General features: G+C 50.3%; 1 protein-coding gene across 8 annotated transcripts in view; it reads right to left on the bottom strand.

The window, feature by feature from the left end:
- The window catches only part of BCL11A (BCL11 transcription factor A), a 131,465-nt gene that overhangs the window by 58,964 nt on the left and 58,290 nt on the right, over nucleotides 1-14,211 (bottom strand). For 7 of the 8 annotated variants that reach the window (XM_054820482.1, XM_054820478.1, XM_054820483.1 and 4 more), the window contains exon 2: nucleotides 8,253-8,582. In XM_054820482.1, coding sequence (XP_054676457.1) covers nucleotides 8,253-8,481 — 229 coding nt within the window. In that variant the 5' untranslated portion in view covers nucleotides 8,482-8,582. Of the gene's footprint in view, nucleotides 1-8,252; nucleotides 8,583-13,122; nucleotides 13,172-14,211 lie in introns of those variants that run through there. The other variant, XM_054820481.1, reaches the window with a different exon arrangement.

Raw genomic sequence — 14,211 nt, 5'->3', positions numbered from 1 at the left:
TGGCTTGTGACATTTTCATTTTTGCATTTTATATTTCGCTGCCCGCTAAATCAATTAAGCAATGAATGCAAAATTAAACTTCTTACTTCCTAAGGTGTGAGGAACTGTAGTGTGTGTTTATTTTAAAAAGGTAATAGTAGTGGTAATAGTAATAATAATAATAATATCCACAACAACAATAATAACACCACTGAAGGCAGGGCTCTTCTTTAAGCCTTTGTTGTTCAGCCGTAATTCCATTGTTTATTTAGGCAGAGGTTTTTCTATCTGAAGCTACGATCAAATTGTAGGTGTAATTGTTCAGCGCTTATGCAAAGCAGAGGTGGGGATAGAAGCAGAAAGTCCTCGGTTTGGACTGACCAAAGCCCCCCAGGTCTCCGTGCACCAGTGCACCCGCTCCGGTGCGAATTCAGCACCCTGGGAAGCTGCGTCAGACCTCAACACCACCCCGCCAACGCCTACCTGGAGAAGGGCAGAGTCGAAGCACCGCTTCTCCTCGACAGTTATTTCGCAGGGATATTAAGCCTCATTTCCTTGACGGTAATGCGGTTATTTGGGTTTTGCCTCTTGCTCCAGTCTCGGCGTTTTAGCTATTTAGTGCGAAACACAAAAATCTAAGCTCAAGCTGAGCTCTGTACCCATCGAATAGGGGAAAGCGGGGGGCGGTTGTGGGGGGTTAACAGCAACCTGTTCAGGTAAGAAGTTCCAGCAGAATTGCAGCAGGCAAGCGGGGAGAGGTCTCCAGGGAGAGCAGAGCGAAGAAACACTTTGGTGCACTGTCTGCAAACCCAGAATTCAGCAGCTTTTTTTGGCAGCCAATTTGTTTCAAGTGTTTTGTTTCAGGAAACGTATGTATTTTTCTTTGTGCATTTTGTGGATTTACTAGAACCGCTCCTGACAGCTGTTGATTCAGTTAAATGAGCACATTATTAAAAATCCTCTAACATCCCCGCGCTGAAAAACCAGACACCTTTGGATGGAGCTGAAGATTTCAACCCAGAAGAAGACGCAAGTGAAACCTCTGCGCCCGCAGCCCAGGCCGGGGGGGCAAAGGGGGCTCCAGTCCCTCTTTGTGCTGACTCTGTTTTCTTTGTTTTGACCAAACCCAGGTACTAAAAAAGAATGAAAAGTAAAGCAAACGATCCCAAGTATAAAAAAATAAATGTTTGCTAATACTTGGGAAAATTACATCCCCAGCAGGCTGGCGTTAATGTGCTTCAAATAATTCTGCGCCGTGCCCCATACTTTGTTTTCTTTCCTTACTCACTAGCCAATTTTGCAGAGGAAGAACACCTATACAAAACGAGGAGGGAAAGCAGCGGATGTTTTCATTTTGCTTTAGATCAAAGGAAAACAAGAACGCAAACTGTGGTGTATCGAGTATTTTTTTCCACCGCTGTCATTCACGCTAGGCTATCGAAGTTTTATACAATTCCCCAGCCCGGCTGCATATTAAGCTGGCTGTGTACAGCTTTATTGTAGCGCGGTGGTGAGGAAACATTAATATTCCTGTGTTGCATCTGACAGGACATTTACATGCGCCCATCTGAGCTCACACCTGAGAGCTGCTCCAAGGTACAGTAGCTGTGCTCCGATTGTAAAGGCAAATGAAGAACACAAATTCCCTGCTGGGATCGGGGCTGACCTCGCCACACCCCACACTGCAAACCTTTCCCTTGCCAACCCGAGGCAACGCCACCTCCGAATGAAGAATGAGCCGGGGAGCAGCCACCAAGTTACCAGCCCTCACGGAAGAAGAGCGAAAAGCCTCGTTGAAATATTTTAAAGATGCACGGCGAGTGCAGCTGGCCAATAAAGGTTGGGAAACAAACTCGCTGAACCCCGCGCGGGATGCGTTGCATACTAAACCTGATTAGGAAGATGGGGAGGATGTTTATGGGCTTCAGAATGGGTTTGGCATTGAAACAGGGAAGTTTGAATTATGTGAGCGCTTGGCCTGCCCCGTCCGTGAGGGTCCGCAGACACCGGCCCAGCTCCTGCAAGCGTTTAAGCGCGCAGGTGATGCCCGGTCCATGTCCGGCGGGGCAAAGTGCACCCGGGATGGGAGCCCTTAAAGAGCAAAATGTGTTTCATGGAAATTCATTACGAAATGGAAAAGACATCATCCCAACCGCTTGGGCGGTTTGTGGGTCCATTACTGTGCCTGTTATGTTTAAAAGTATGTAATAAATCACAGCAATCCACGTACTGATTGATATCAACCATCGTGAGCCCAACCCTGCCGTGCCCGACGTTACCAGGAGGCAGGCTGGAGCTACTGCCTTCATACAAAGTGAGATAAAATATGTTCATTAGCCCAGGGAGGGGGGGAGAAAAACCCTAAATGGTTAATTTTAGAGCCATGCTACCAGTATGAATATAGGTCTTAATGTATTAAAATATATGAGCTCAGCGTATTTTATGAACTTGTGCAATATCCCAGAAGCTGACACACAAAATAGAGCCCTCCCGGATGGAAGCTGCGTTCAGACGCCTGCCAGGGCGAGAAGACGACCTCCTTGGACTCACGACATCACCGGCAGCACCACGACCCAAACAAAATCACAGCAAGGAGAAAGGTAACGAGAGATCCTCAGCGATTAGCTAAAAAAAAAAAAAAAAAAAAAGAAAGAAACCCACAACAAAAAACCCACCCCAAACAAGTGGCAATGTGCCAGGCCATGTCCAGCTTGATGCTAAACGCCTTTTATCGCACAAAGCTGGTAGTATCGGATATAAAAACAGACCGAAGCTTGAAGGGAATTTTGTCCAAAAAATTTCCGTAATGAGGATGCGTGCAGGCAAACGACTGGAGGCTGAACTCCCGTTGCCTGACATTGCCTCGCAAGCCTCTTTAATCGTCTTTATTATTTGAACGAAATAAGAAAGAGCTCGTGGGCTGAGGGTTGCATATACAAAACAAGGTGATGCTAATAGGTCTCCTCCTCTTTAAAAGAGGCATTACCAAATTATGGGAATGTTTAGGGAAGACTTTATTTCTCCCACCGGGCTAATTAGAAGGTGTTTAATTTACTCCCTGCCTCAGTTTCCATCACCCGGCATTCGTCGTTGGGACTCGCTGCAACGGGCCTTCCGCTTCTTACGCGCATTATTTTCAAAGCTTTTGGCACGTGATGCTAACGCGCACCTTTTCGGACCTATACGAAGTTTTAACGCGTGCCTGGCTGCCTCTTCAACCTCGAAGCATTTCGGATGCAGCGATGCTTCAGCCCGTGGCAAGCTCCACAATTAAATGTCCCATACAATAGGTGAAAGAACGCAAAACCTATTTCTCATCCTCTAAACCAGAAGCTCTGATTTGCAGGAAACAGAAAACCAGAAAGATTCAGGGCACTTGCAACACTCTGATGCTCCGCTGGAAGGATCACACCGAGGCAGAGGAAAACTTTCTACCCCGCTTCTGTGCTTCGAGTGAACTCATATTTGTGTTTGCAGTAAAGAGCCATTTTTACATTAACTGTCTGTAACAGCAGGGAATAGGAAAACTAACACAATCTTTACCTCATACAAAGGATGATATTGGTGTCACGTGTTCGCTTCTTCAAAAAATGTTATTTATAAAAGGCAACGGGGAAAGCTGAGAAACTATTGACTCTTCCCTCTATCCCCACGCGAGTAGCATTAGAGCAACTTTTTGATCCCCCACATTTTTTACATTCCCCCCCCCCCCCCCAGAAGTAAATTTCACAGCCGCACAGGCCACCACCTTTAATTAAGCTTTCAAAAGTCTTCTGACAATGCCAACAATTGCAAGACACTTCTGGAGCTCAATCATGCAATCATCGTGACACTTCTATTTACAATTTGTCTTAGAAAGAGTTTCTCTGACATTGTACTTTGACAAAACAGCCAAGCTGCCGGTTCACAACCTTTCTCTGTCTTATTTACAAATACAGCTTGTACACAGGGCTCCGAATCTCAGGAGTGGGAGCCTTCGGGTAGCACCCTCACAATTTTTCCTGCCTGCAACTGTTTTACCCAGCTTGGGCTCTCTGTTTCTTTGTATGAGGAAAGCAGACAGAATTTGACTCCAAAATATTTGCATATTCCTTCCCCCCCCCCCGCCTTTTTTTTTTTAAGCTTTCATCTTACCATCCAGATGCAATGCTAACTATTCAATGCAGCCGTCAATAATTTTTTGTCTCCGGAACAAAACAAAATAATAAGGAATCGCAATTTACAACCTCCAGAAATATAATGGCAACTACTAGGAACAGCCCAAGAAAATTTTTGTGGTGTAGTGACTACTCAAAGACATTACCTCCTGAGAACTGTAATAATCAAATGTACTTGGTCCAAAATTTAGTATCAAATTGTGTCCGCCTTCCCCCGATTACTGCAGGCAGAGGGTTTTCTTACATTATTTTCCCACGTATTTTATTTGAATGCCACGAGCAGCTTGAGAATAAAGGATTCGAGCAGTAAAAATGACCTCCCCTCCTCCTCCCCTCTTTGTACAGTAAATACGGCATCCGCAGATACACACTCGGCATTAGAAAGGGGAATATGCAGCAGCACTCCAAAGTGTTCCTCCAACTGAATCCAAGTAACGTTTAAGATCCTTCCTCGCCCAAAAAACCAACCTCTCATTAATTCCCTCGGATTTATACATTCAACAAACAAACCGCTAAAACCTGACACCGGCGGACGATAAATATTTCTTCAGCCTTTTCAATAAGTGAACAGCAATTTTACATTCACTGATCTCTAGATACTTCAGTTAATATTTCCCCCTATTGTAAAATATGAGAGCGGATAACTAAAGCCGTGCCGTAGCACTCACTGCAAATCACGGGCTGCCAGTATCTGGTGGTGAGGCTTTGACATACATATTGATGAAAGCTGCCTCATTGGACCCACACAACATATCCTATTAATTTTCAGTTAAATTTATGACATTTCAGCTATAGCGCTGGATCAGCATCACTCAAAATTTTATAGCAAGTCGAAGCCAGGCGCAGGCAGACACCCACACGGAAGAGCCAGGTATGCACGCCTGCGCCTATACGGATCTCACAGCTACTGCACACGTTGCACACGCACATACAAGCTCTTGTAATCATCCCCGTCTCTGGAAAACGGTGAGCATAAAGAACAGCCTATCGACGGTTAAAATAGACATCATTTCTCCCTGCATTTGAATGACTCCTTCCTTGTCTTTAGATGAGCCGATCCTTAACCATTACTTATCTTAACACGATCTTTTACTGCAACACACCAACTTACTGACTACGGAACTGCAGACGGAGCACATACTGCATCCAGAGCTGCCCTACAGCACCTCCGTACCCACACCTAACCTGGAACGCCTCTTCCAGCCTAACGGCTAACTGGGGACATTTTTACATTGCTACTAAATACATATGTTCTGGTCTCGTACCAGAAGTAATCAGTTCACTCAACTCCTGTATATTTTTCTAAAGGCAGCCTCTGCCTTTTTTTTTTTTTTTTTTTTTTTTTGTAATTACACACTCATATCTTTTTGCATTTTGCATTCTCGCACAGAAATCATAAAATACCAGAATTGGAAGAGCCTGAGGTTCGCTGGGACCTTCCAGAAACCTGAACTCCACAGCTCACCCCAAGACCCTCACTGGTAGTTTTACTGCCGGACCCCACAAACTCCTGGCTACAAGCGCCGGGCCACTCCAGGTATTGCCACGCTTCTTTGGGATACGAGGGAGCTGAACTCACCCAAGCCAAAGGGGAGATGAAAACACGAAGGGGAGGGACCACGCAAGACCCCGTAACTCCTGGTGCTCCTTCCCCCCTCCCGCAGCCCGGCTGCGTTTCCCACCACCGGGTACAACCAGGGGACCCCAGCACCCCTTGGCTCCATCCCGGCCGGGGAGGTGCAGGAGAAGACCTGTGCTCTTGGACCTCATGTCCGCGGGCACAGCTGGGTACCACCGTGCAGGAAATTCAGGGTGGGAGATGCCTGGACAACTGCAGCTTGGTCTCTACTCACAGCAGTGCTCATGGCTCGCACCACGGACCCGAGCCCGCTCCCAGACAGGCGCACCTGCGCAGCGAAGGCGATCCCTACGTCTAAGAGCAAACAGGATCAGGCCCCCACCGACGTGCACCACTCCTTACCCATTGCCCTCCGCTCACCGAACCATTTAAAGTCAGTTAAAACCACAGCCTTTTCTGACTTAACGGCCCCGTGACATCACGCAAGGCCAAACCCTGCTCGCTTCGTGTCACCCACGCCACACGAAAGCGTGATTTGGCTCGCCGAGCGAGCGGCAGAGCAAAACCCCCAGCTGAGGAGTTTCCCCTCACGCAGAACTCCCCGGCGCGGCTGTCCCTCCGGCTGAGGGACCTATTTGGGACCACAGCAAGGAGAGCAGGTTTAATTCTTGCTTGACAGACACTGTGTTTTGTCTTTTCAACAGAGCGGCGCTGTACGTAAATACAGCGTTACATCATACCGCCGCTCCTCCATATTTGGTGATTTAGTATGGCTCCAGAGCTCGGAAGACTACAAATCCCTTCCGCCAGGCTCCCGCTTCATTAATCATGCCCTACGCTTCTGCTCGTTTTCCGTCAGATCGCAGGCAGCACATGGAAATGGGCACTGCCCTCTACCACTCTGGGGAAAAAAAAAAAACCCAACACCTTTAACTTCCGTGGCTGGGAAGTGCAATATGCGGAATTATCGGGGTTTTTAAGTCTCTCTCAAAATGCAGCTTAGCAGTAGCTGAGTCTCTGTTTCCTCTTAGACGTACATATAGTCAAAGTCATACCTATTGCTCTGCAGAAATAGCATATATCCGTTCACGTTACGTATGCACGCGTACGCACGTGGCTTTGCATATATATGCGTGTGCAGACAGACACGCACACGCGCTGATACGTAATTGCTGCCACCGCAAAACCTTCAAAACTACAGCTCTCCAGTGTGATTTACCGGCCCGGGGAAGCTGCGGGAGTATCGCGCTGAACCTCCCAGCGCCTACTGCCCTATTATGGTTTAACTTTGTGGCCAAAGCTAGCCCAAGACAAGCTCCAGCGCATCATGTGATGATGTACTACTGCGCCTCTGACAGCGCCAAGCAGTCCTGTGGGCTCCCCGAAGAGAGGTACCCGCAATGCCACATCCCAAACATCGCTGGGAACGGGGGTTTGAAACCGGTTCAGGCATTTGGTGGGGCTGATACGCTGCAGTCTCGCCTTTTTCGACCGGTAGTATTGGCGCGGTTTGAAGTGATTTGCAACGCTCGCTTGCAAACGGGTAGTACTCTTGTTTACTAGCAGGATTTTAAAAGCAGAGCGTGCCTTGTTACGCTCCCAGGGCTCTGGGGTTTTTCTTTCGTGTAGTACGCTTTATTTTTCTAACCTCATTTGTGAAAATATCTGCACGGCAAACGGCTTTCCAGTTTAAAAAAAAAAAAAAATTATGCTAAGAAATGGAATTATTTTCCCTTTTTTAAAAAAATTACGTTTCATATTGTTTGTTGCACAAAACAGAACTGTGCCTTGGACATTTGTACGGCTGACATGTGGTTGTGTAAACCGCAAACAAAATCAAGATACATCTGTCAAAACCACATCAGAGACAAGAGAGAGCACAGCGAAGCATTTATCATTTGGCTGAGGAGGCAGGCTGCAGAGAGCAGCCTTTCCTGTCAAACCAACCTTTTGAAATTTCCAACATGCCCTTAAACTTTTCGAATAAGCATGTCTGTGCGCTTCAGCAACTGCCCTCTCTACTCTGGCCTGGCCAGTCGAAAATGGCATCTTAAAGTCAAGGTCGGTGGTGTCACTTTGCCATGGGGCTGCGTTTAATTACAGTCCATACGCTGACAGCCAATATGCAACCAAGGCTGGCTGATGCTCGGTTAACTCTTTCACCCCTGACTTTGCCAAAGACTCGAAAGCTCCTCGCTTTATCGCGTGGCAGGCTCTGAAATCTCCTCCTGCAGCGCTACGGCAGGCGAGACACCGGGAGACGGTGACTACAATACAGGCAAATCGCGAGAGCGGCCTCAAACAATACCGTTAGAAATACCGGCTGGCACGGCACGTGCCTGTTGATCCTGCCTCTGCGCAGGCACTAGGAAATACCGGTCGTGCGCTCACCGCTAACCAAAGGCAGGGTATTTAACACGTCGGCCGTCACGGCGAGCAGAACAGAGAGACAGACACGCAGTTTACAACTGCGAACATGCTACGTTGCAACTGAAACGGAAATAAACTCGCAAACACTTCTCCTTGCTTTAATTTACCTGCTATATGTTCCTGTTTAGGGCAAATTCCTCTAGATGACGTTGATAAACAATCGTCATCCTCTGGCGTAACCTGGATGCCAACCTCCACAGGATTGGATGCTTTTTTCAGCTCACTTGGTGAGGGTGAAGGTGGCTTATCCACAGCCTTCTCTAAGCAGAGACTGCCATTGCATTGTTTCCGTTTGTGCTCAATAAAAATAAGAATGTCCCCCAACGGGAAGTTCATCTGACACTGGCCACAAGTGAGGAGGTCGTGGTCCCCTTCCGGAGCTCCCAATGTGCCATGTTCAGGTTCGTCATCAGTGAGAATGGCTTCAAGAGGTTCGGCTGCAGTTTGAGAAACAAAAGGAGAATCATTAGAGCTCTCGGGAAAGGCACGGGGAAGGGGGGGGGGGAGGAACGCGCCGAGCCCCCTCTTCATGAATATTACACCCTGCTCACAACGTCCGCCTGCTCCCCCCCCCAGCTAAACCCATGCAACACAACTATTAGCACGGCAGCGAGGAGATTAATTCATCAGTTACAGGGAAGAGATTTTGCAGAAGCAGCTGTAGCACGCAGAACTCGGAGAGCGAGCGCTGCAACTGTCTCTGTGTTCCTACACGAGGACAAATTTCTGACTTGATTGAACGATTCGCTGGTAAAATTAAATGAATAGGCTGAAAGAATATGCTGCAAAACTCTTGTGGTACTACGAAGAGAAGCCAATACGGTGGTTTATTGCTGGATGTATTATTTATGTATATGAATTCAAGGCGAAAAGCACCGCACACACTCTCTCACACACACGAGTGTGTTATTTTCCACCAGCCAGACGTACTTTCTAAAATTCAGAAGCCTGAACTACACGGGTGCGGGTGCAGACAAAAGGTGTTTCAACATATAGATACGGCATATTCCCTATACAGGCCGTGCAGGTAGTGCGCGCGCGTGCGTGTGTGTGTGTATGTGTGTGTAAAAGAAGAGAGAGGGAGAGTCAGACCGCATGGCCGCACACACCCAGGCACCGACACACGCAGCACTTATAGCCCTTCTAACTAACGCACGTGCATACGTATATGGATGTATTCGTGTCACTATCCCTATCGGCCCGTTTGCGGCTTCCAGTTTACAAATTCGAAAGCCGGGAGTTATTCGTGGGGGAGGGAGGGGACAAGGCAAATAAATAAATAAATGACAGAAACTGAAATGATAAAAAGCGAGTGCAGCAGAAATGCCTGCGGGGCGGGGGGAGGCACCTCTCACTTTTCAGCTGCTCCTCAGGATTCAGATAAATACCAAATTCACGACCAAGTCCACCCAGAGATATTAGCTGGATGGGATATTTTTTAGTACTGAAGGAAACGAGGCAATTAGTCATTTTTCCTTTTTCATGCTGAAATAAAGGAATGCCTAAATTAGCTTGAACGTGTTAGCACTGGTGGCCCTCAGCATCTAAAAATCAGCGTGGCCAAGCGACTGCCACATTTCCTTGCAAGAGTGAGAAGTGCCTTCTTTAAACTCAAAATACCTTGCCTAATGTTGTCAAAGTTGACAAATTTTCTGAATGAGCTCCAAAAAGCTTCATCATGAGGCTATTTCTGCTCACAGAATCGTCAGTGGATGCTCTAACAAGGCAGACGCGGCTCTCTTTTCTGTTTGCCTTTTTTTTTTTTTGGTGAAGTTTGCAGAGAAATACCTTGGCAATCTGCGTGCAGTCTCCATCACTATTGCCTTTCACGAGGACAAAAAAAAAATAAATAAATACCAGCAGCGTGGTGGTATTCCTCTACCTGCGCAATACAACACGCACACTAACAGCAGCGAGCAGGAGGAGAGGGTACTACAAATACAATCCACCTCAAAACACTGCCAGGTAACGCAAGTGAGACAGAATACAACTCCTAAACAGTTAATCAGCCTGACCTTCTTTAGCTGGCTGCCAATTTCACATTTAATGAACTTAAAGCCACAGAGAATCAAAAAATAGATTTTAATTTGACTGCGCGATATTGGAACTGATTTTGATAAAGTGCAAAAATCCAGTGAACTCAGGTTAAATTTATTTCAACCCTACCTAGGCTGAATATTGAGGAGGAAGATCTGGAGTAGCTCCCAGTTGTGCTGCGTAAAATAATATTGAAAGAGCACACTACCTCGCCGAACCTCAGCTCCAACTAGGACACAGGGATCCAGTCCATCATTTCTTGCCTCTAGTACTACTTCTAATTTAACGTAAGGTCAACCACAGGAATATGAAGGTTACGTTCGTATTAATAAAAACAATGTCTTAATCACTGGGGTTTTCTTCTAAACTTACAGACCGACAAGATAAGACACACAACGTGCATTTCACACTCCTCGGGAAGCCGGGAGAGGAGCAGGGTGGTTCTGCGGGATTGCTGGGCATGGCGGTTTTCTCCCCAGCCGTTCTTTGCGTTCGGACCAAGGGAGTAAATTATTGCAGGACTAATTCCACCAGTAGCTCGCTGCACGCCGCAGACAAAGGTATTTTGCAAATCTAACTTCTGGCTCACCAACTCTCCGCAGCAAAAGACACAAAATAACCCGTATTCCCCTTACAGCTGGCTTAGCGAGGAGCTCTGCATAATCATTACTCAATTATAATGTTTTCCCGCGGCCTGATTTCTTTCTGACGCTGTCAGTATTATTTAGCAGGGGAAGGTAACCCGCTGCTTCGACACCAGACAGTTAAAAGTAGCGCTAAACAAAAATAGACTTTGCTAAAGTCTGTACCGACTGGGCTGATTTACAATCAAAACCAGGAAATGAAGTGGTAATTCAGAGGTTGCTGATTACACCTCCACATTTCACCTAATTAATTTTATAGGAGGCAAAGTTCTTGAAAATAACAAGATGATCAAATGTACAGATATAAAACCTGTAACCTCAACGTTTTCTATGCTCTTAACGTAAATTATTGCTAATTAACAAGAATTATATACTAATGTATGAAATACGGCTGGCACCGTGTTCACTGCAAAACATTTGGCTCCTGACGGAGGCAGAGCCAGCAAAAATACGTTTTTATTATTACTGCTACTTTTAAAACAAAATATAAAATAACGGGTTTACAAAGAAAACGCCAGAATACAATTCACCTGGTCTTGCCACCGATTTGCAGGATACATCTTTTAATTGTGGGGCAATCAAAATTCCCTGCCTGGGTCCCTAATCATCCGTCTCTATTTTTCATGCAAATTGCCCTTCCACCAACATGTCTTTTCAGCTTCCCCCCTTCGCCCTCCTGCTCCCCCCTTCTTCCCCGTTCCCAATCACCAAAACAACCGCACCGTCTCTCCGGCAAAAGCGGGATGGATTTTGCAGTGTCGGGAGAAAGGAGGTACCGGGGGTGATGGGGTGGGGGGGGAAGGGGGGGGGGGATGCCACGGCACCGTGCCGTGGGAAGGATGGGAGAGGAGCTGTTTCATCCCAAGTTTGTCCTGGGATCGTGCGGTGCAAAAGTGAGGGGGGGGACACGACTTTGGGGTACAATGGGAACCGCCAACACGTTATGGGGGGGGGGGGGGGGTGAAACCCGGGGAGGGGGAAGGCGAGCATCACCCGCTGCCTCCCGGAGCAAGCAAACTCCGCGCAAAATTAAGAACAAAGAAGAAGAAGGGGGGGGTGGGGGTGGGGGGGGTGGAATGGAGGGGAGGGAGCTGGGCGCCCTCCCCCTCCCGCCGGCCGGGAGGCAGCGGAGGAGCCGGCCAGGTTCAAGTTCGCGGGGCTGCCCGGTTGTTTGATCTCGCTGTGCCTCCTAGCGACCGAAACGGGCAGGCAGCCCGCCCGCCGCCTCCGCCGCCCCGGCACGGCATCCCCCCGGCCCTCCGCTCCCCCAGCCCGGCCTCCCTATTCCCCCCTACACAAACACACACCAAACCCCCCCCCCAATCTCCCGGCCCTCCCACCACCCCCCCCCTTTCCCCATCCCCGGGACAGTCTCGCCGGAGGGAACCCCCCCCCCCTCCCCGGGCCCGTCCCAGCCGCCGCTCCCGCCCCACACGTGCGGAAACTCCGCGCCGGCCCGCGGGTATCTCGGCGGAAAGGAGCCGCGGGGATCCCGCCCGTCTCCGTTGCCCCCGGGAGCGAATCGGAGCCCCCTCCCCCGGCCCCGCCGTGGTCTCCTTTCCCCACACCCGGGGCCGGACGGGCATCCCTGCGCAGGGAAAGGACCCCCCCCCCCGTACCCCATTTCGGGAGGGGGGGTCGCACCCCCATAAACGTGCCAGTGATGTTGCAACCCCTACCCCAACACAGCGCCGGGCAATTCAAAGAAAAAAAAAAAAGCCCCGAGAAGTGGCGGGGAAAGAGGGAGAAAACGACGGGGGAGGGGGCGAGGGCCTGAGCCCCCGACCCACACCCACCCACACCCACCCCCACACCCCCTCGGGGGTTTCGGGAAAACTTTGGGCAGAGCAGAGCTCCCCGGCCTTGCCCTGCCCGCAGCGGAGCGGCTGCCTGCAAAGAGCCAGCGTTTCGCTCAGGGGCTCCATGTGCGAACCCGCCTGGAAATGTCTGTGCAGCCGTGGGGGAGAGAAAACGCAGCGTAAAGTTGTTGGGTTTTTTGCGCTTTTTTTGCCTTCTTTTTTGCCTTTTTTTTTGCCTTTTTTTTTTTTTTGAAGGGAAGAGGGAGCCGGGGATCTTTGGCAGGAAGAAATCGCCCTGGGTTTTCTGCCATCCCTGGGAGGGAACAAAACCCGCCGAGAGTAATGGGGGAAAGAGAAAGAAAGAAATAAAGAAAAAGAAGGGGGGGGGGAAAGGAGCGAGGAGAAACATGCAGCACTTCCCCTTCCCCCCCAACTCACCCCGAGGAAAAGGGAATTTTTTTTTTTCTCCCTTCCTTCCCACCCCCCTCGCCCCAAACCTTTCCAGCTCGAGTTGCCTTTTGTTGTGCAAAGAGCGCTCCCGCTTATCTTGCATCTAGCCCTGGTGTGTGTGGTGGCGGCTGGAGGGAGGCAGCCGGAGAGTTTTTGTTGCGAACGGTGTGGTGGGGCTCGGGGTTTGTTTTTTCTCTCCCGGGGAGAGCGGGTTTGGTTTGGGGTTGAAATGCGGCGGCGAGAAAGGGCCGTTCGCGGGTGTGAGGGTGCGAGTGTGTGCGAGCGTGTGTGCGTGTGTGTGTGTGTGTGTGTGTGTGTGCTCAGCCCGGGCTCGCTCTCGCCTGTGTTTGTTGGCAGGAGGCTCCCCGCACACGCGGTGCTTGTAAACATTCAGACACGAGATTTTTCCCAATCAAAATCCACTTCCACTTTTTTTTTTGAAAATCTTCCAAAAAATAGTAAGCGAGCGGGAGAACGCGAAGCGAGGGCGAGGAGGGAATCCCTCCCGGCGCGGCGCGGCTCGGCTCGGCTCCCTCGCCGCCCGGTGCCGCCCCCCGCCCCAGCCCGAGCCGGAGCGGCGGCGGGGCGGGCGCGGGGCGAGGTCGGGGCGGCGGAGCCCCGCACGGCGCCGGCCCGGGTCGGCGGGGAGCGGGGGTCGGCGGGACGGCCACCCCGCACCCCGCGGCGGAAACAAAAGGGAGGCGGCCCGGCTCGGCTTCTCCCCCCCATCCCCATCCCCCCCCCCCCCCCCCCCCTCGCCCCGAGAGGGGTGCCACGGGGCGGGCGAGGCGAAGGGGCGAGCCCGCCGGCAGCGGAGGGGCTCCGGCCGCCGGACTTTCTCACCGCTCCGCTCGCCCGCAGCTCCCGCCCGGCCGGCCGAGGTGTCCGGCGTCCAGCCCGCCGCTCCCGCCGGAATTTCTTTACACTTTCGGCCGGTTCTGCTCCCCGGCAGCCCCGCACCTAGCCCGCGCGGGGCGGCTCGCCGCCTCTCCCGGCGCCGGGGCGAGAGCTGCCGCTCTTGCCGCCAAAGAGCGGGGAAAGCGGGAGGCGAGAGGAGAAGGGAGCGGAGCGGGGGCAGAGGGAGTGCGCGCTGGCCGGCGGGGGGCAAAGGCAGAAAGAGAAGAAAAGTGATCAAG

Source organism: Grus americana, chromosome 3 (assembly GCF_028858705.1).
Source record: "Grus americana isolate bGruAme1 chromosome 3, bGruAme1.mat, whole genome shotgun sequence".
Taxonomy (NCBI): domain Eukaryota; kingdom Metazoa; phylum Chordata; class Aves; order Gruiformes; family Gruidae; genus Grus; species Grus americana.
Note: the sequence above shows the minus strand (reverse complement) of the source record. Positions and strands in the feature narration are given on the sequence as shown.